Source organism: Mytilus edulis, chromosome 12, assembly GCF_963676685.1.
Source record: "Mytilus edulis chromosome 12, xbMytEdul2.2, whole genome shotgun sequence".
Classification (NCBI taxonomy): Eukaryota; Metazoa; Mollusca; class Bivalvia; order Mytilida; family Mytilidae; genus Mytilus; species Mytilus edulis.
Window position 1 is genome coordinate 19633876 of NC_092355.1, and position 21827 is coordinate 19655702.

At 32.4% G+C, this 21827-nt stretch overlaps 1 protein-coding gene across 4 annotated transcripts in view; it reads right to left on the reverse strand.

The window, feature by feature from the left end:
- Positions 1-21827, reverse strand: part of LOC139497978 (E3 ubiquitin-protein ligase UBR5-like) — a 69575-nt gene that overhangs the window by 45835 nt on the left and 1913 nt on the right. For all 4 annotated transcript variants that reach the window (XR_011657779.1, XM_071286235.1, XM_071286234.1 and 1 more), the window contains exons 2-22: positions 20301-20427; positions 19044-19117; positions 18252-18374; positions 17619-17811; positions 16888-16947; positions 15818-16055; positions 13997-14214; positions 12888-13010; positions 12325-12593; positions 10659-10928; positions 9949-10082; positions 8427-8548; positions 5226-5339; positions 4916-5027; positions 4463-4617; positions 3815-4006; positions 3116-3197; positions 2490-2612; positions 1804-1939; positions 1220-1410; positions 339-522 (exon numbers count right to left, since the gene is read on the reverse strand). Coding sequence is in view for 3 of the 4 variants with exons in the window: in XM_071286235.1 (XP_071142336.1) it covers positions 339-522; positions 1220-1410; positions 1804-1939; positions 2490-2612; positions 3116-3197; positions 3815-4006; positions 4463-4617; positions 4916-5027; positions 5226-5339; positions 8427-8548; positions 9949-10082; positions 10659-10928; positions 12325-12593; positions 12888-13010; positions 13997-14214; positions 15818-16055; positions 16888-16947; positions 17619-17811; positions 18252-18374; positions 19044-19117; positions 20301-20427 (3240 nt within the window). In the remaining variant the exon portion in view is untranslated. The remainder of the gene's footprint in view (positions 1-338; positions 523-1219; positions 1411-1803; positions 1940-2489; positions 2613-3115; positions 3198-3814; positions 4007-4462; positions 4618-4915; positions 5028-5225; positions 5340-8426; positions 8549-9948; positions 10083-10658; positions 10929-12324; positions 12594-12887; positions 13011-13996; positions 14215-15817; positions 16056-16887; positions 16948-17618; positions 17812-18251; positions 18375-19043; positions 19118-20300; positions 20428-21827) is intronic.

The following is a 21827-nucleotide window of genomic DNA, read 5'->3' on the forward strand; positions in this document are numbered from 1 at the left end:
GTAAATTTTAATAATGGTTAAACACATTGTTTTGTAACTTGTATAGATGTGTATATATCATAAATAAATTGCACCACATTAGATATAAAGGTAGAAATGATAAATTAAAGCAGCTAAAATATAGCTGTCAGTAATAACAGGGTTTCTTTTGCTTTTCACACAATATTTACATAATCATAAAATCATCCCTTCTAAGTTAAGGGTTTTTAAAGAAACAAGATAAAACAAATAAAAAACATCTATAGAGCATTAAGTAATGCATATCAATACAGATCCACCCTACCAATTATGGGTTATAAATCGAGTATATAATATATGCCCAAATACAGTAGTCTTACTTTGCAGACAAAAGACCTGGTAAATGCTGCTGTAATACTGGAGAATCACACAGTATTTTAAGAATTTGATTGGCTTTGTTCCTGCGTTCTTTCTCATCCATTTTCACTGGAGGAACACACACAGTGCTGAACTCTGGAGGACCCAATGGACCCATGTTACCAACAGGGTGGGGTAAACCTGTATCTACAAATAGAAATGCATATATTTTAAAATTAGTCTGCAGCTAATGAATAGCATATTTTAAGAGGTCATTATTTTACCCTACAAACATTTGAAAACCTTTTTTTTATTGTAGTTTTGGCTTTTCAATTGTATTGACTTTTGAAATGCCTCGTGAGTGCACTTCCTATATACAAGGTGATAGGATGTGCAACTGGAGTAGGTCACCTTTTCAAGCTTGAAAATATGTGAATAGGTCTGTAAAACTATCAGAAATAAATGATAAGGTCAATAAAGTCCTCTTAACTTTGTCTGTCATCCTTCTTGGTGTTCCTGGCTGTGTTTTATCAACCAATTTTCTCTCTTTTGGCACTTTGGTATTCCACTCTTACATTACACACAAAACGAAACCCAAATGATGCAGAAACCCAGCGGCACTCCTATCAATAAAGTTTTGAAGCCCCTCCCCCTAAATAAGAATTTAATTGCACTACAAGCACATTTTGACAATCAATGTCTCTTCAGTTATTTTACTTTAAACATTTTTTATTGTAAAAAAACAAATGGATTAGACACAAGTGTTTTAATTTAGTTAGGAACAATCAACATTGAAAAGCTGATCAAATCAAAAAGGACCTTAAGTATAGCTAAATACAGAAAAGAAATAATATCTCTATTTATTGTAGTCCTCAAGTTATATGATTAATGTTTGAATATTTACCCATATACAATGACTCAGCATAAGTTGGTGGGTCTGGCGGCCATGACAATGTAGGAACACATATCCCTGGATCACTCTCTCGGTCTGAATCACTGATGTCCAATCCTGCTCTGGATCCTGTACTACTCCGAGGTCTGGCCACTGTAGTTATCCTCATCATATCTCTTATCATCTCATTTCTATTAGCAACACTGCAAATTTAATTCCATTTATTTTTTATAATCATGGTATTATTCTTATTTTCTATTTTACTCCAATAGATTTGCATTTTCAAACACAAAAAAATCTTTCCTATAATTTTCTATCAATCTTTAAAAAAAAAATCAAATGATTTTTTTACTTATTTTATTGTGTATCCAATTACTCAATGTATTTTAAATAAAGACATTATTGCAAGTTTTTTTTATGGAAATAATGCGACTTGGTTATTATTGAAATAATATATAGAGTCACATTCTAGTATCTGATATATATCTGAATGCAGATTTCACTAAAACCACAATTTCTCACAATTTTCTACAAATCTCATAAAACATTAAATTTTAAAGACAAAAAGACAACTTCTGACACTTTTAGAATCTTACCTGCGAGGCTCAGAATGAGAACTTCTAGACTGAATTGCAGCTAAAGCATCCACTGCACTACTGACAGCATTAATAGCCTCTAGAGCTGATGTGAAAGGACTACTAGACGATGTTGTTGTAGGCAGACTGGGTGGATCTGAAATTAAGCAGACGACAGTCATAATACATGCAAGTGTTATTTTGCTATCCTATTCTCTAATTTTCAGACTTGGGATTGAATTCTTTTTTATTTGACCCAAGCGACAATTTTTACAAAAATCTCTACATCAGGAATCACTCGATATTTTTATTTATGAACCATTGATATTAACCTATGGTAAATTGTGTTTATTTCTTTCTTTGAAAATAGTCCATCAGCAGTTTTTATCAATTTTCTAAGCCTAAGTTTAGTTTAATGCTAATGCTATCAAAAAGTATACCTTCATTGTGAATTGGACAGTAAACCAACTTATTTGGCTTTTTAACCTTACAGGCTTTTATAACTTGTGGGCATTAAAATTTTAACTTTTCTTTAAACCTTCTGGATTAATCAATATATTTGAAGACCCAATTTTTAAAACATATTTGCAACATTTGATTATTAGGAATATTCCAAAACATTTCGCTAACATTCATGTATTTTCTGTTTTTTATATCTAAAATATTCATTCACTATCAGAATAGTACTAGTGTATAGTTATATTTACCTGCGTCGTAATCTTTATTTGAAGTTGGTACACACATAGCTACACATGTATGTATAATATTTCTGTTGCCATCACAGTGCTCATGTAATATATCTTTCAATTGATTCTGACCGCCTGGAGTACCTGTACACAAAAAATATAAATGTAAATATTGGTACTTCTTATAAATATACTAATGGGTAATTCAGTGAGTGTTGTTTGTTGCTGTGTTACAGATTTGTTTTTCATTCATTTTTTTTGCACACTAATTAGGCTGTTAGTTTTTCTCTTTGAATTGTTTTACATTTGTGATTTCAGGGCAATTTATAGCGGACTATGCAGTATGGGCTTTGAGCATTGTCGACGGTCGTATGGTGACCTATAGCTGTTAATTACTGTGTCATTTGGTCTCTGGTGGATAGTGTCTCATTAGTAATCATACCACATCTTTTTTTAATATCTTTTGTAAGTTTTTTTTTTTTTTAAATTACAAAAAAACTATCAATAAATCACATAGCAATATAAATTAAAAGAAGAAATTCTGTTGAAAAGGGGGAGAGGATGAAAATAATCTAACTGAGTTAAAATTTCAAAAGTGGAGAAAGAAACATTCTGATAATGAAAATAAATTTAATAAGTATAATCACTCTGTTCTTGTTCTAATGTTGACAGGATTGATTTGACTTTCTCCAAATCACAGCGTAAAACGTGTTGTATCAATGTTTGATGCTGAAATAAAAACAGTAGTTGTGTCATAATGTTCCTTTTTAAAATTACTAACAAAATCAGTATAAAAATCACCAGATGTTTTAACTCAATTATTTTCTATTGTAAGCTATTATATATTCTTTATTCCAAAAGCAATGTAAGTTATTAAGAACCTTAAGTTAAATGCAATTCTTAAATATTTATAAAGACGTAATTTTGTACAATGGTAAGGTCCGAAACATAGCTTTCTTTAATTCTACATAAATAAGAATAAGATTCTGAGCCTATGATTTAAAAGAGAATTATGGATATGATAGAACCCTTTTGTGAAAAAAGTGAAACATTTTCGCTTTCTATTGGATTATTGCCATTTGAAAATATAAACTAGACATAATTTTTTCTTCATTTTTTTCTCAACTATGCAAGGAAATGGTTTTAAATCTGATTTTCAAGTAAGCATAAAATGTTTTTAAATGAGATTTATAAAAGAAAAAAAAAGAAATTTCTTTTCTATAAACACTTTACAACTGTACAAGATAAATATACTCAAAATTGACAACAACACTTCAAATGGTCTGCATTGTACAAGATAAAGTTCCATCTTTTCCCACAATTCACTTTTCAAAATGGCTACCTACCTCAACAGCCAGTACAATGACAGCTGCTTTGTTTTTCTGATTAAGTATAGTATTGGTAAGTCCCTGGACCCTCATTCCAAGACATCTGATTGGTGGAAGGTTTAACCACATGGGATCACGTATCCCATCATTACTATCCTTGGCAAGAGGATATATAGCACCGTTACCATCTCTCAGCTGGACTAGAAGTTCCTGAAAACATAAAAAATTAAAATTACAAAATAAACGAGTGAAACTGCGAGGAGCTCATTATTGATGATACCCCTGCCCAAGTATTGAAGTTGTTGAGTGATAAATCTGAAAACGCATTACACGGTATGACTGACTTATATAAACCATGAAACCAAATTTCAGAAATCCTTATGATGAATTTAAGTTCATGAGAAAGATGTGACAAAAAATATTCATGAGACTGATGGACGGACAGACAGATGTTAAACAGTATGCCCTACTTTTTTAAAGCAGGGGTATAATCATGCTAGGTTGATCAGAGAAGGAATGCCGCTTTTCAGAGTGAATTTAATTTCTTTTTCTTTGTTGAAAATGCATCTTTTTTTTTGCAATAACTCTTTCTTTAATAAGGGAGATGTGCAATTAATGCTAAAAAGTTCAATATAACCAAAACTACAAAAGCTATAGTCCACTTACATCTCCAGTGTTGTGAAGTGTGATGTCACTACGGAGACTTCCCATGAATGCTTGTGTATCTGTTGGGAATGGTGCATCTTGGTCTACCTTTCCAGACGTTAGATTGTAGACCATGTAACTAAGTTTTGATCCTGACCGAGCTATTACATGTATTCCTGAAAATAGAACAAGTTAACAAGTTACATGTGAGTGAAGTCCTGACTAGCCCAAAACAGATGGGTACAGCTCCTTTCTGCAATTTTTGGGCAACCCTAGATTTATTTAGGATTTGGAGTTAATTCAAGAAGTCACGTTATTGATTCAAATTTCAATATTGAACAATTTTAACGAAAGCTACTGATTAAATTCAAAGCAAACTGATCTCATGTATAATAAATTGATGAGAGACTTCTAAAGACTTTTTTGATGCATCACGATTTGTGAACACTTAAAAAGGTTTAAGCTGTAACAAACCTTCAGAATCTACAGCTACAGCCAATATCTGACCATTCTCTGATAATGTCACTTTCTTTGGGGTTTTCTGGAAGCAGTCTGGCAAGCGTGGGGCATTTACACTTTTCACTACCTGAAAAATATCAAATATTTGTCTATCAATAATATTGTTTATTTAATTTCATCCGATCAAGCATAAATATTACAACTGAAAAAAAGTTTGAAGTTGTAGTTAAAGAAAAGCTAGTTGTTTTTTTTCAAATTTTACGAAATATTTATTGTTATATCTCATTTTAGATGGTAAAATCTGTTTTGATTGGTTATAACTCACCTGTAAGTCATCTTTTCTTAGTAATCTGCAGTCTTGGAGCAGGGTAGTTAGATCATCTTTGCTTGGTGGTTCATCTTTTGTCTGAAATTTGACAGCTGCGTAATCTCCATCAACCTAAATAACATAGCATTTGAAAAAATTAAAATACCTGTATTAACAAATAAGATGCTGTCAACAGTCATGTTTATGGTTCCATATACTGTAAATTCAAATATTATTGCAAAGTTTTAATCAATGCCAATAATGCAAATAGTTTTATTAGATTCTGATATCAAATACATATAAACTGTATGTAGCATTTCCTAAAATCACAAAATTTTAAAAACTCCCATTCTAATAAAATAGTTATAATAAATGCAGTGATTTTGCTAGCGCTAGTCACTTTCGTAATTTACAAAAGGGTTTTCGCATTGACGAAAGTATTTCAAATCAATTTTGTCACTTAAATTTTGAAAGTGTATAAATATTTTCACATCAAAATACTATAAATCTACCTGTCTTTATGTTATTGACAAGTTTATGACCCCACGTAATTAACATTTTCAACAGGTGTTACAAGTGATTAAAACTAATCCGCTTATCGCCATCCGATGGGTCACTTTTTCGTTAATTATTAATAAACCTCATAATTGACAATCATTATTATTTCCCCAGTCAGTCGACATTTCAAGAATCAGAAGTATAGTTTCGTCATTTGATCAAAATTGTTACCCCCGGACGGTTGACATTTGAATTTCAATATTTCTCAAACAATCACAATTTGAAGTTCGTTTGTCATAGATTCGTCATTCAAACGCATTTTCGTCATATTTGATACAAATGTTCATTTAAATATTTCAACAATTTCCATTTAAAATATAGAACTTTATTCAAAACGTTCAGAAATGTCTTCACGAGTTAATTAAACAGGTGCTTCCTGTACTGTATGCTATGCATGCATGAAAGTATTCCTATGACTATTTGTAGACATTAAATAGTAAAATACAAAATTATTTAGAACCAATTAAATGAGAGCGACAGATATATATCTCTTACTAAAGGAATTTAAATCGAACCAGATGCTCCGCAGGGCACAGCTTTACACGACCCCAGAGGTCGAACCCTGAACATTTGGGGCAAGTATGGACACAACATTTAAGCTTGATACAGCTCTGAATTTGGATTGTGATTAAATAGTTGACAAAACATAGGTTTCTGACACAGAATGAATGTGGTCTAAGAACTAACTTAAAAACTTAAAAATTTTAAATTGGACATTTACCTATTATGGTCCAATATTCAAAATCTAAATACATGGTTAGATTCAGCATATTGAAGAACCCCATATATTCAACTTTCGTTGAAATCAAACAAAGTTTAATTTTTGACCCTTTGGACCTTAATGTAGACCAATTTGAAAACGGGACAATACTGTGCAATTGAATATTTCTTGGTATTGCGCATATCTGTGCAATTGAAAAGTTCTTGCTATTGTGCAATATTGTGCGATTAGATATTTCTTGCTATTGCGCAATACTGTGCAATTGAAGATTTCTTGCTATTGCATAATACTGTGCAATTGAAGATTTCTTGCTATTGCGCAATACTGTGCAATTGAAAATTTCTTGCTATTGCACAATACTGTGCAATTGAAGATTTATCACTATTGCGGAATACTGTGCAATTGAAAATTTCTTGCTATTGCACAATACTTAATATAATAATTTTGGACCCTGATTTGGACCAACTTGAAAACTGGGCCCATAATCAAAAATCTAAGTACATGTTTAGATTCAGCATATCAAAGAACCCCAAGAATTCAAGTTTTGTTAAAATCAAGCTAAGTTTAATTCTGGACCCTTTGGACCTTAATGTAGACCAATTTGAAACAGGACCAAAAATTAAGAATCTGAATACACGGTTAGATTTGGAAAATCAAAGAACCCCAATAATTCATTTTCTGATGAAATCAAACTAAGTTTAATTTTCGACCCTTTTGGCCCCTAATTCCTAAACTGTTGGGATCAAAACATCTAAAATCAATCCCAACCTTCCTTTTATGGTCATAAACCTTGTGTTTAAATTTCATAGATTTCTATTTACTTTTACTAAAGTTAGAGTGCCAAAACCAAATGTCTTTGGACGACGACGACGACGCCAACGTGATACCAATATACGACCAAAATATTTTCAATTTTTGCAGTCGTATAAAAATGATAATTTCATGAATCCAGACTCGTTTTGAATTTATGTGTCACTTCCCGTTTTCGTTTCATTTTAAAACCGAATGTAGTAAACGTGATCTATTCTTGATTTGTTTACAACCTCCTTTCAGTCATTATAATCGTTCCTAAAAGGATTTTATACAGTTCCAACTTAATAGAAATGATTTCCAAATATAGATTGAGACGTTTTATAAGGATAATGATTATGCAGTGATATAATCATTGCAAGTTAATTTCTGCTGTGATTCCTTGTTAAAAAAAAATGAATCCAACTTTTGTTGATCAGGAATGTCACCTGGAACAACTGAAGAGAAATTATGAACAAAGTTTCTGGATCCCATGTCAGAATCTTTCATAATAAGGGCCAATAGTCCAATACAGTCAAATCATACAATACAATCATGCCTAAGTCTTTTAAAATCTGATAAAGTCAAAGATGAAGCTAGTAATATACATCCTTTGTCCCTTGCTGTTACACAAAAAAAGGTTGATTTTTATAGCGCACAAAAGTGACTAAAGCCCTCAAAATCCTAGCTTAAACCCTGAATAAATGCACGCAATTATTTCTGAATTTACATTCATTTTCACTTTTTTACCTTCAAAACAATGTTGAATCCTCCTTCCTGTGAGTTTAATTTCATACAGGTACCTAACGCTCAACACAAAATCTACGCAAGGTTTATTACCAATGTGTTTTTAACTGATGGGGCCGAGCTTACTTTTTAATTTGTTTTATATCCACAAATTCCAAAATGTGACAATTTTTTCATGTTTTTAAATTCGCTATACAAGAAAATCAACAGCTGTGTTTCATTATTAATTTTCAGAATACACTGTGTTTACATATTTTAACCAGATCAATGACTATATCATTTGTATATCTGGACATTTCATTGATGAGTTTATCACAAAACACATGTCTTTATATGGACTGGTCTATAATGAGTGAACAAATTTAACTCTGCCCAGTCAAGTGAAATAAAGCAAGTGATATTACCTTTACAACTTTGCCAACCGGTACAGTTTTGACATCCTCTACAAAGATGACATTCTTTAGTGGCCATGCTTCTTCGTCTTTCTTTTCAAACTCCTTAATAGGTGTTGGTGCTTTCTTTCGTTCTGTAAGTAAAACAAGTTCAAAATGTTTAAATGGAAATCTATAATTAAAATTATCTTGTTTTACTTTAAAGGAATGCTTGATTTTTCTATTTTTCTTATAAGTATGTAATTTACAGCATTGTTGTACAATACTCAAATTGTTTCTTTAACCGTGAAATGCTACTTCATTTATGATTATTCGTAAGATACCAATCTGGATTTCATGGTTGGAAACTATGAATTTCAATGTCCAACAAATTGCAAATGTTATTTAAGGAATGACTGTAATATTTTTTCTGTCTATGAAGAAATAACATTAAAAATTTGGTGCACACTGAATAACGCACATTTTTTATGTTATTTCGAATAGACAGAAAAAATATTTCAGTCATTTCTTATAATTTAATTCTAAATTCCATTTTAAACCGCAGAAAACCATGAAAAAACGTTGATGACGTCACAGTCACATGACTAAATCATGTCTATGGGCTGATAACAAAATAACGTCAGCCAATCAGAAGACGTGATACATACAAAATTAAATTATATATAAATGTATGCAGACTTTGGCAATAACAGGAAATCAAATTTCCACCAAAAATGAAAATTTTCCTCATTTCAAGAAAATTGGGATGGGAAGCACCTTTTTAGACCTCAACTGACCATAGTATTAAGTTTTCATTTGACTTATAATTTTTTAAATATTCTTAAGAACATGCAACCACCAAAAATTTATTAGTTTAAGTGACTCTCATCCCCCTCCCCCCTTTTGCATTTAAATCTGTAACAAAAGGTGGTGAATTTAAGCATGTAAATGATGCCAGAAAAAGGCACTTTATCACATAACTGATTTGACAATAGGCACTTGGGCGTGTGAACTGAATGTAAAGAGGAAAAACAAATTTATTGTTGAAGAAAGAGTCTGATGAAGGATGAAAAAGAAAAGTGATATGATACCCCAGCCCAAATACTTGACGGTAAACAAAAAGTTGTTGAGTGATGAATCTGAAAACGCATCATATGGTATAGCTGGCTTATATAAACCATGAAACCAATCATCAGAAATCCTTGTAACGTAGTTTCTGAGAATTTGCAACGAAAAATATTCATGGGACAGAAGGACGAATGAATGGAAAGTAGGAGGTAAAACAATATACCCCCACTTTATTTTTTATACCCAAAGCTGGGGTATAAAAAGGTGGGCTTAGTGGGAGTTGTGGAAGGACCTTTCTTCAGATGTCCAGTTTGGGCATTTATTTTTGTAGAACTCAATTGTGAGCACAAATGAATAAATTAAAATGATCATTTTTTTTCGGGATCTGGGAAAAAATGCTTTGTTTTTTTAGGGGGAATTCGTGACTCATTGATTATTTTCTGAGAATTTGGGATGCTCCCTATCCTATCCATTTTTTAATACTTACTAAGAGATGCTGGACTGACTAAAGATGTTCCACTGTGATCACTACATGTAGAGGAATCTGGTGAAGGTGGAGGAGGCATGTCTGGTTTACTTTCAGGAGGTCGGACCTCAAATTTAGGCTCAGGTTTTAATTCACTGAAATATCAATCAAAATATAGATTCCCTTTACAAAAAATGCATTAAAGGTAATTTAAGCTTTAATGTTTTGAATACTGTTTTCATGCAATTTAATCTTTTCATTTACTGTAAATTTATGCATTAATGCATTTATAATACACCTTATCGCTAATCCCAACTGACCTGGCCGCTTGAACTTTTAACGCATACAACAATCACTTTTCATTGTTGCATCATACATTTTGTTTTATGACGTCAAAATTTTATGGAAACCTGTGTGATATCCAGTAATGGCAGATAAATAGCGATATAGGTGTATTATGACTGGTGATTTGTTATTTCAGGAAAACGGGGAAACAATTTGTAAAACAAACAAATTTAATAAATTCTATTTTGCTTTATATCTGAAAACATGATAAAGGATAAACAGTCCATTGAATAAGACAAAATTGCTGAAAGCTGTGAAATCTATCTTTAAATATTTGAACTGAGGTACAATAAAATCAAAATCTTTTTTTTATTTATTTCTCTTACATATTTTACTTATGAAACATGTTAAAACTTATAATAAAAAGATAATTTTAAATTACTCACCTAACAATGTTTTTAAGAATTTTAAATCGACATGAATCATTGAGTGACCAAGCTGATTCCAGAAGCTGACCAACTTTAGGTACTCCATCTACCGAGGTAAAAGCTAGAGCACCGATATGGTACATTGGAGAACTGCGCAGACAAACTAATGATCCAGTTATTACATCACTAGAGCTAAACGTTGAGAAGGAAGATGTATCCTTGCTCTTTTTCTTCTTTGTTCTTGTTCTTTCTACCATTTTCTTTCTCTGACCAAATGGCATCACACCCCTAAAATTTAATATTTTAACTTTATCTTTATATAAATGTTAAGAGACAATTACTGTATAAAAAATTCCTATACTACATTTCTAAGTACCAGTTGTTAAGTTGATGTGACCACAAACTACTAAAACCAATACAACATCTTTTGTTTTTTGTTTTACAGTATTTGTAAATGTAAACATGCTCTGGAATACAAAATTATAAGCCTGGTATCTAAACATACCCGTAGCCAGGGGGGGTTCGGGGGGTTCGGACGAACCCCCCCTTGAAAACAAATAAGCACTGTTAAAGTCGATGTTCTGTTCGAATTGTGACTGTTAAAGTCGAGTTTGTGAGTCAAACGAACCCCCCTTTGGAAATTCCTGGCTACGGGCCTGCTAAATCTCAGTGTTTTTAAAGAAGATGGCAAGTTGTCCTTTTATAAGAAGTCCTTGTAAATCTTAGGTTCAAGCAGGTTGTTAATTTTTAGACCTCCATCTTATGTCTTATTCCAATATCATGAATATATAACTAATTCTGAAAAAAAGTCCTTTTTATATAATTTTAAAGAATTATTAACAGACAGAGATCCTGATATGTAATAAAATTGAGAATGGAAATGGGGAATGTGTCAAAGAGACAACAACCCGACCAAATAAAAAACAACAGCAGAGGGTCACCAACAGGTCTTCAATGTAGCGAGAGATTCCCGCACCCGGAGGCGTCCTTCAGCTGGCCCCTAAACAAATATATACTAGTCCAGTGATAATGAACGCCATACTAATTTCCAAATTGTACACAAGAAACTAAAAATTAAAATAATACAAGACTAACAAAGGCCAGAGGCTCCTGACTTGGGACAGGCGCAAAAACGCGGCGGGGTTAAACATGTTTGTGATATGTAAGCATGTTTTTAACCTTAACAAGGCAATCATATAATGACTGATTGATTGTTGGTCTTAAAATAACTGTACAACTAACTATTTCATTGAAGACAATTGTTTAATAATTGTAGAAGTAGGAGTACCCAGAGAGAACCAATCAAACTGGCAATACTAGTAAATTAAGATAGAATTTGAATGCAAATGTCATGAAGGGTTCATACTCACAACCCCAGTGTTGAAATGCTAGTAATTACAATAGATGAATTACCATGATTACTGTAAATTCAGAAATTATTGTGTGCATTTATTATTGCGGTTTTGTCATTTTAAAATTAAAATGCAATTAAATTTTTGCAAAATTGAGAAAATACCTGTTTAGTTCATATAAAAATTTTCAAAATAGAAATAGAAATTATGGCTATTATGACTTGTATGACCCTGTTGCATTTTTTCAATAATAAAAACATCACAAGTATTTCTGAATTTACAGTATTTAGACCACTCAATAATATAGTGAATATATTTTATATAACACTTACCACCAATACAAACCACCACTTTCCAACCTGGCACATGTATACAGGGAACATGTATGAAGAGAGACAATTTTGTCTGTAAGGAATTCTGGGAAGGTCTGTACTGCATGTTCTAGCTTGGATGCTACTTTGTTGAGAGTTTCATCGACCCATGTTGCCACACGGTGAGTCTCTGTGAACACTGATGCCCGTACATTGCAGGCTGACATGCCAATTATCTTCTCATGCTGCAAACCGAGTGGAACTACTTTTGGGTGGCGTATATTTGGATTCTGAAAAATAAGTATATAAATTTTAATGAGCCTAGTTTATGTAGCTTTACAAAGTTATAAAAACAGCTTCACATTGTGTTGATATTTTAGGATATTTCTTTTACATAGAAAATTAGTTCTATTATTGGTCTTTTACCCATCCCTTAGACAGTTGTACCCATGACCAAAGGAATTTGCAATATTTGAATGACGAGGGCAAAACCATTGAAGTCTTTGCTTTTCAAATACTATGGATTCATAACTGTCCATGGATAACTATATTTGGTAGAGTTATGATGTCAAGGTCAAACATACCTCAGGATGTCTATATGGTTCTGGTTCATTCCATTTCCAGCTGTATAGGTTGCCATTAGTTCCTACACACACCAGTTCTGAATGCATGGCAGCAATGTGAGAAAATCTACCAGAACTTCCATCCTATAATTTATACAACAATAAGATAAAGAGTTATTCTATTGCAATTAGTTTGTAACAAATTTTCATTGGATGTTGACAATAATTTGAGGGGTTAGATTCCACGTTCTACCAGTCCGTAACTAAGAAAACCACCATTTTGAATTCCAATATTTTTGGGGTAAGTAATTTCTCAAAAAATAAACAAGATAGTCACATTCTGAGCCTCAAAATCTTCTTTTTGTCTATATTGTCTGAAGCATACGAAAAATAAAAAATATGTTTAGTATTCATGTTTGACATCCAGAGTATACATATGACGTCACATTGTTTAGATGCTAAAGACAATGCAACAGTTTAGCAGACTTTTTCATTTACAGTATTTTTAAGCCAAAATATTTATTAAATGAATTTTATTTTAATATGTGGCATTAGAATGGAGATAACTGTATTGTATCATATTCTTGGCCTTCTTTTAACTTGAATTTATTGTCGCAAATATCCGTCTACCTATCTCTACTCATCATCGCTAGGTAAACTCAATTTGCGACAGTAAAATCTACATTTTACGAAGGCCAAGCTTAGAATACAACACAGTTATCTCCTAATTATATTAAAACATATATAGGACCAAGGGAAGGCATTATTAAATCTTAGCTATTGGTCAGTGCCAAATAGTTTTTGTTCAGCAAAAATGTATGTGTAACTGTAAAATGGCTTTTTAAGGTCTTTACTCCATTTTAAAGAGTTGTCCCTGGATTCAATGCACACTTTAATGGAACAGAACATTATAAAACATTTGAATGAATCATGCTAATTTCATAAATTATTTCTTGTATTATAAAGCTGAAGTTTGTGCTAGGTTATATCTTTTCCAGCAATTCTTTTTTAAATAGAAGCACACTCAAACATTTAGGTGCCTAAAAGGTTAAAAATTTTGGTAAAAACAAACAACTGCAGTAGATGCAAATTAGAACTTTAATTTTCCAAAGATTGAAATTGTATATTACCCTTTCAGTAAAGAACTGTAGATCTTCACCAAAGTTCAGAGGACTATCTGTTGGTGGTCTTTGTTTCTTTAAACCATCAGCATCTAAACTGTCGGTCTTCCCACGATCCAATGCTTTCATGGCTTCCTCTCTTAAGGTAGTATCAAGTCTACGTCGTTCTCGGATTCTAAAAATGGATTCTCTTTCTCTAGATCTATCTAAATCCACATCTCTATCACCTGAAAAAGGAATAATAAAATTTAAGTAGATGAGATACAGCCCATGCAAAACCAGTGTGTAACTCAAGGTTGTTACAATCCCCTTAGTAGAAGATGATAAATCTCAACACTAACCGGCTAACTAACTCAAATATAACTACTGGGAAATTGTTTTTGTAAGAACCAATCACTTTGCATTGAGAAAATATTAAATTTGGGATAAACATTTACAAATGAAATTCACCCAAATTAAAATATGCTGTAAAACGATTAAATTTTCCTAGAAAGTATTCATTTTCTCTTACATCAGGGAGACATGAACATCTCTTGACTCAAGAAAATAGTGATTTTCCACAAATACCCTTTGTTTACAGGGCTTTCCATTGAAATTGAAGTAGAAGGCTCAATTAAAATTATAGGCGGCTGTAACATGCGGACGGCCACCAAGCTGTAAGCTTGGTGCCTTACGGCAGGGGGTCTGGGGGCCGCTCAAGGCCCCCAGAAGCTCTGACATAAATAGAGCAAAATCCTGCATTCTCGCAATCTCCTGGCACCTAATTTTATCTTTCAAATGACCATTATTTATGTATGAAATTAAAGAAAGAAAAAAAAAATCAAAGAAATTTCATTTTTTTTTATGTTAGTTTTTTATTTTCATTACCTTATGCTTAAAATTTATTTACTTTTAAAGGAGTTTTATTTAAATAATCATCCGGTTTGTTAGAAATCTTGATCGATTTATTTTGCATAACTACGTGCATTTGTAAACAAATGACTCCCCTTTTCTCTCTAAAGACTGTTACGCGTATTTAAATCATAATTATTTCTCAAGCATTGACAGAAAATTGATATATCCTCTGATTTTCCTTTGTTTTGTAAACTGTTCAATAAGTAGGATACATAAATCATTAGGAAATGTTATTCATTTGAGGTCGAGTCAACAATATTCTACTTTCGTTTTTGGCCTTGATTCTCTGAACACCACGTGGGCTTTGAAAAATGAACTTCAAAAGATACTGTTTTCCATATTCTGAACAATATTACTACACTTTCTTTAATTTGACTAATAATATTCCGTAACATAAGATTGTCATTCTATCTGATTGTCTTCACGTTTCAAAAGCCAAAAAAAGCCAACAAGTTAATGACCATCGGAACGTCTCTATTGTTATCATTCAATGACCACCGGAACGTCTCTCTTGTTATCTTTGAAAAGAAACGATGCATTCTGACTTTAAATAGACAACCAATCAGTGACCTGAATTCATGTGAACTATATTTAGCCCAAGGTAAACACTGACTTTTCATCCTTGTTTATCGTGACCGCGACTTTGCGACAATACCTCTCTCGGCTGCCTGTAAACATTTGAAAAAGATATTTTTTTCTTTTTGAATTTATATTTTTGTCAGTGAAGTAGCCGGCACTTGAAGCCACCGTAAGCGGCGGATTTCCGCCGGCTACCGGCTTCAATGGAAAGCCCTGTGTTTAAAATGTACATGCAGAATAAAGCAAGAATTGTACTTCATACAATAACAAGTAGATCAAGAAAGATATGTCAGTGATGTTGTTCTTCTGCAAATAATTAGTCTAGAGAAATTCTGTATATTCAGTCAGATGTCTTACCTAATCTGGACCGAGTTCCAGACCCACGGCTCCTAAGAGTTGAATAATAACCGAACACATCTTCATTGTACATGGCATCTGCATCAATGATAACACCAGGGTGGTCAGAATGCATACCACTATCTAATAACGACATGAGATCATCAGGCATGTAAGATTCCTGGCTGTCGTCATCGTTATCCTCACCCTCATCGTCACGGCTCAGTAAGTTATTCACAGCAAGATTTACATCCAGATTCTGAAAACAGATAATTAATGTATCGTATGTATTGGGTGATTAGAAGTTCAGGGCTGTACCATAAAACATACATGGGATCAAGGGAAAAGTTAACCTCAAATTTAAACATCCAAAGTACAAATTTTCTACAAGCTTGTCAATATACAGACGTTGACAAAACCATGAAATTAAATATTCATAAAAACATATTTTTCCTCAATCCATTTTAGTATCCAAGAAAATAAATAAATCCTCAGATTTCAATTCAGACATTCAGCCAAGGCTCTGTGTTGAAGACCGTACTTTGACATATAATGGTTTACTTTTACAAATTGTGACTGGGATGGAGAGTTGTCTCATTGGCATTAATACCACATCTTCTTATATCTATTCATTTTTTTTTGTATATGCCATCTACCAGCTCCTTCCGAGTTGTGGGTTTGTTATGTGAAGAGAATGTGGAACACATAGGTTTTAATTTGATATCATATATCCATCAAGATATAGTTGGAACATAGAATTGGAACACATAGGTTTTAATTTGATGTCCTACATGTATGTCCAGAAAGTTGGAACATGGAAATGGAACACATAGGTTTTAATTCAAAGTCCTATGTCCATCAAGATATAGTTGGAACATAGAATTGGAACACATAGGTTTTAATTTGATGTCTTCAGACTAGAAAGTTGGAAAATAGAATTGGAACACGTAAGTTTTATTTGATGTCCTGTCCAGAAAGTAGGAACACATAGGTTTTAATTTGATGTCCTATGTCCTGAAAGTTGGAACATAGAATTGGAACACATAATTCGATGTCCATCCAGATAAAGTTGAGAGTTTGATTGAACTTACTGTCCTCTGTAATTCTCTGATGATTAAGTTCCGTGACTTCCCTTGTAATACAACTTGACACTGAAAATACAAAAATACCACACATTTTTCAAGCTTATAATTGATTTTGACGGAAGCTGCTTCAAATGAGAATGTACTGATGCACTACAGCTAATGTAGAGTTTGTTATTACCACCTGTTCATTTCTGTCAATAACAATTCAATCATATATTTATATTTAAAATTGAATTAAAAACCTTGACTACTTTTTTTTGTATTGAAGATTCAATTAAAATAAATAAAACAAGAATGTGTCCCTAGTAAACAGATGCCCCATCCACACTATCATTTTCTATGTTCAGTGGACCGTGAAAATGGGGTAAAAACTCTAATTTGGCATTAAAATTAGAAAGATAATATCATCAGGAACATGTATACTAAATTTCAAGTTGATTGGACTTCAACTTTTTCAAAAACTACCTCGAACAAAAAATTTAACCTGAAGCGGAACAGACGGACGGACATAAAAATTGTATGTAATATCTATTTAATGGATAGGCACATGGGAATTTTGAGAAGTGTTGTCCACTCTTTACCCATTCCCACCACGGACAGAAGGGAATAACAAAATCTGCCTGGGCTGTAGAGAATGTGTAAATATTGTTAAACATAAACATGATAAAAGAAGAATAGTAACCATTATCTAAGAAGGTCAAATTAATGACCAGGATACTTGGACATTTGATTTTTACCTGACTAATTAACTCTTCTGGAACAACAGAAGCTGGGACCATTGGCCTTGTGCCAACAATAACCCCTGATCTTCGACCTCGTCCAACATGGGCGGATCTCTGCATCTGCCGACTGAATGCTTGTTGAGCTCCTGAACTTCCACTGGTACTCCTGGTTGTAGCAGTAGCTCCAGTCACAGTACTTCCCCATCGCCTGTAAACAAACAACAAATATATATCGACCAAACAAACAATGATAATTATTTACAATATCAATTCCAGTTAAAAAAAAATACAAAACAATTTTTTTTCATTAACATAAACAATTGTACAGTTTGCTTAAGTGTTCCTACAAATTTGCCATTAAAGAAGAAACTTAAGCAAAAAACTTCAAAGAAAGAACCAATGGGTAATAAAACCAAAATTGAAATAAAAGAACAGATTTCCATGTTGCACATATTTTATTATTTTGTTGTTGATCTCTATAAACTTATATATAAATTAGAGAATTGAAGGTTTGAAAGCTGTAACAATTCAATTTCCACACAATAAATAGTGAATGGATGGATGGACGCATGCTCAGTATTTCTATGTCCCTAACAACAGGAGAAAAAATAATAATATTGACATTGTTCTGACACACAGTGAACTCACCCAGTGCTCTGTTCAGCCCCTGATCCAAGTATATCTGATACTAAAACCATAGGACTTTCTACAATTAAGGTTCCACCGCCTCTGGAAGGAGCTGTTCTTTCACTCCTATCTCTTTTAATAGTCCTGGGTATATAAACATGAAAAAGCAATGATCAAAACAGAAAAAAAAAACATTTAGATGTCACATCGTTTAACATATGATTTAGTATATATAACAGACAGCTACTTGTTATAAGAACTATATGTTTTATTTTCACATCAGGAGGTATTAAAATCACCACAACTTAATAGAATCTATTTTTATTTATGCCCAGAGGTTTATGCCTCATGTATGTGTGTTTTTCCATCACAAACTTTAACATTGGTTGACATAGACACTGAAAACAGCAAGCTGTTACATTGCTTATTGCACATAGTCACAAGTAAGCCTGATGAAATGAAAGAAAAATTGCATGCAAGACTGAATGAGAAGATAGTCTGAAACGTGCTGGGCATCTTTAGTTGGCCTGACAAGCTCAGCCTTTACATTGTTTGCAGAACTTTACTGATTCTAAGTGCAAACGTATTTTTCTGTAGATTGGCAGGTTTTATTCCACAAATACATGTGTATGGGTACAATAACAATGGCAGAATTCATATGCATATCAGATGTCAGTGACATCTATATTTTTCAGACAAGAAATTATCTGGAATACATTATGATAGAAATTCTATGATGACACCTAACACTGCTTAATCCGTTTACTAAACACCTTCAACATTTTAAGAAAAACAAACTATTATTATACATACGTTTTGGTGTCTGATTTGTTAAGATCAAGCTTATCTGTAACAATGCTGAATGGAATTCTGCAAACTCTACCATCCTGGAAAATAATAAAGAACATTTATAACATTGATTGTAGTTTTTTCCTAACCCCAACAATTCAGTCTTACATTCTGCTTATCTTCCATTGCTCCATTAAAGCCTAGTTAATGAATAATCATCAATCAATGAATCAACTCATTTCTCTAAATTATTTAGCTGCCAACTGATTTTCGCTAAGGATTTTTGAAGGCGAGTCCAGGGACTCATCATTTTTAGGTATGATGAGTCCAACAGCAAGAAGAAAATATTTTATTGCAATATAAAGTAATATTTTAGTCTCCAATTCCTAACAGAGCAATGAAATCAAATCAAATTCAGATCACTTTTAAACTTTTGCTATAAAATGATGATATTTGTGTTTAACTGTGTTCAGTTTATACAAAATATTTCAATCTTGATGCATCTGTGGACTCACCAGTTTTGAAAATGGTGAGTCCAGGACTCATTGACTCGCCTTAGTGAGAACACTGCTTGGTCTTAGTTTCCTGATTCAAAGTTCAGACAGACAGATTATAAGGTGGTAACATACACTAATATTAGCTATTTTGATTTCATTTTTTTTACCTGTGCTGATTTTTCATTTATATTCTATGGAATTCTATTAAGAATTCTTTCAGCCCTTTTTACCTGGATGTTTTTATTTTTAATGTGAAATATTTAAATGTCTAGTACTGTAATCTGACAAATATTGACATATTTTTTATAAACTCTACATATACTGCAGTCAGTATCATATGAATTGTGGAATATGTATATAAGATTTTCATGGAATAGTAGAAATTTACCTCCTACAAAATACCAGTTAACATGAAAAAGATAATGTTACTACTGTATCCCATAAAAATTTAACCTCAGATTGATTTAAAATGTTGAATAGTAAAAAAAATGCCATGTCTTCTCCAGATTACATTAAAATAGCTTCTTTAAGATTTTTCCAACGCTATGTCAACTAAGTTGGACTACTGTAAAAGCAGAAATTTTTGTGGAGGATTTAATTTCGTTTATTTCGTGAAAAGAATATATACAAGAAATTACATATAATATCACTTCCATTTACTAGAAACCACAAAATTAAATCCCAATAAAATCTTATACATGTAATATGGAGACAAAACCTAGAATTTTTAACCCCATGAAAATTAATGTTCCTGCAGTATACATGTATCTATTACACTTTTTACCTCAAGGAGTAAAGCAATATAAGTTGGTCCAACAACACATTGTGTGACAGTAAGATTTCTGATGGCTCTAAATGCTGGTGAACTGACAAAACCATGATGGCTGACTTTCTCTGCAACTTCTCTTAATCTGTAATTATAAATAATTAAACTTTTCTTCCAAATTCTCATTTGATTACTTACAAGCCAATACAAGGTTTGTAATTTGTAATTCTGTAACATTTGAAAATTACATGATTATAAAACTGAAAATATAAGGCTAGGAAATCAATCGATTCTGTCATTTAACAATGGTTAATGTGTTTAAAGATTTCCTGTAAAACTTACAAACATGAGATATACATGTAAACAATACTTTAAGGAATTTTAAACTTAACTGATTAAATATTTCAACATTTTGTAATGAAATGCTGCTGTATTTATTTAGCGTTGTGCTTCTGAGTTTGTCTAAAATTTTTATATCTTGACATTGTGTGTATATATCAGCCCTCAAAGTAGCCTCTAAAATGAAGTTGCCAACTGGCCACCAGACATGAAAATTTAGTGGCCAACTCAAACATAGTCAAAACTTCAGTGGCCAGGAAATAATTTCAAGTTGCCTACAATTTTTTCTATTTACACAAAAACAGGCTTGTAAATTAAAAGTATTACGTTTTTTTGCTGTCTAGTGTAGAAAATTGTTTGTATAAATCCACCGTAAAATAACCACATGATTTATTTAATTTTATATTTGTTGTACATGTTTTAAATCAGTCTGCGATGTTAACCAGTAGTTTGAAGCCCCAGACTAGTAAAAATCTCATCAGACTTGTGCAGAAGCACTTGTGATTGCCCCATCAGTCAAGTGAACATCTGAAATCGTTTTGTAGTTGTAGCCAGTATTTTATTGACTCTATAAGGACAAATTACAAAATTGTCGCCGACATTGTTTACATTAGTTTACTGACGAAATTAAGAACGAGGCTCTACCATGTGCTTTCAATTAACACAATCTATAAATTCCAAGGGTTTTCTTTCAAATGGTATGCAATAGTCAAACTTGTGACTGAGTGCGGAAATATGAAGATAGATAGATCTGTGCCATATTCAGTCGACAACAAATTGCTACCAAATGAACTACAATTACCTGATGCAATTAAGCGCTGACAAGATCAAGCTTAAATCTAAAAGGCTCTTGAAATATAGTATTCATTTGTGTTACTGTCTAGCGCTCAGACTATTTTTTAAAAAACCAGCTCTGATCAGGGCAAAATTTCCGAAAAATTTAAGGTCGCCAGATTTTCAATATTCTAATACTAAGCCTAAATGGTGACCAGTTATGAATTTTTTTTATCACCAATCAGCTTTTAAAGCCGCCCAGGCAACCATTTCAGTAGACTAAATTGAGGGCTGTACATGTAGTAAATACTACTGGTGGAAACATATGGGGACTAAGCAAAGCATAAATAAACAATTCCCACAAACATGACCATGATTACTTTTCCTTCTACTTTGTAGTGACAACCTTCAACACTTTGAATTTTATGTTAC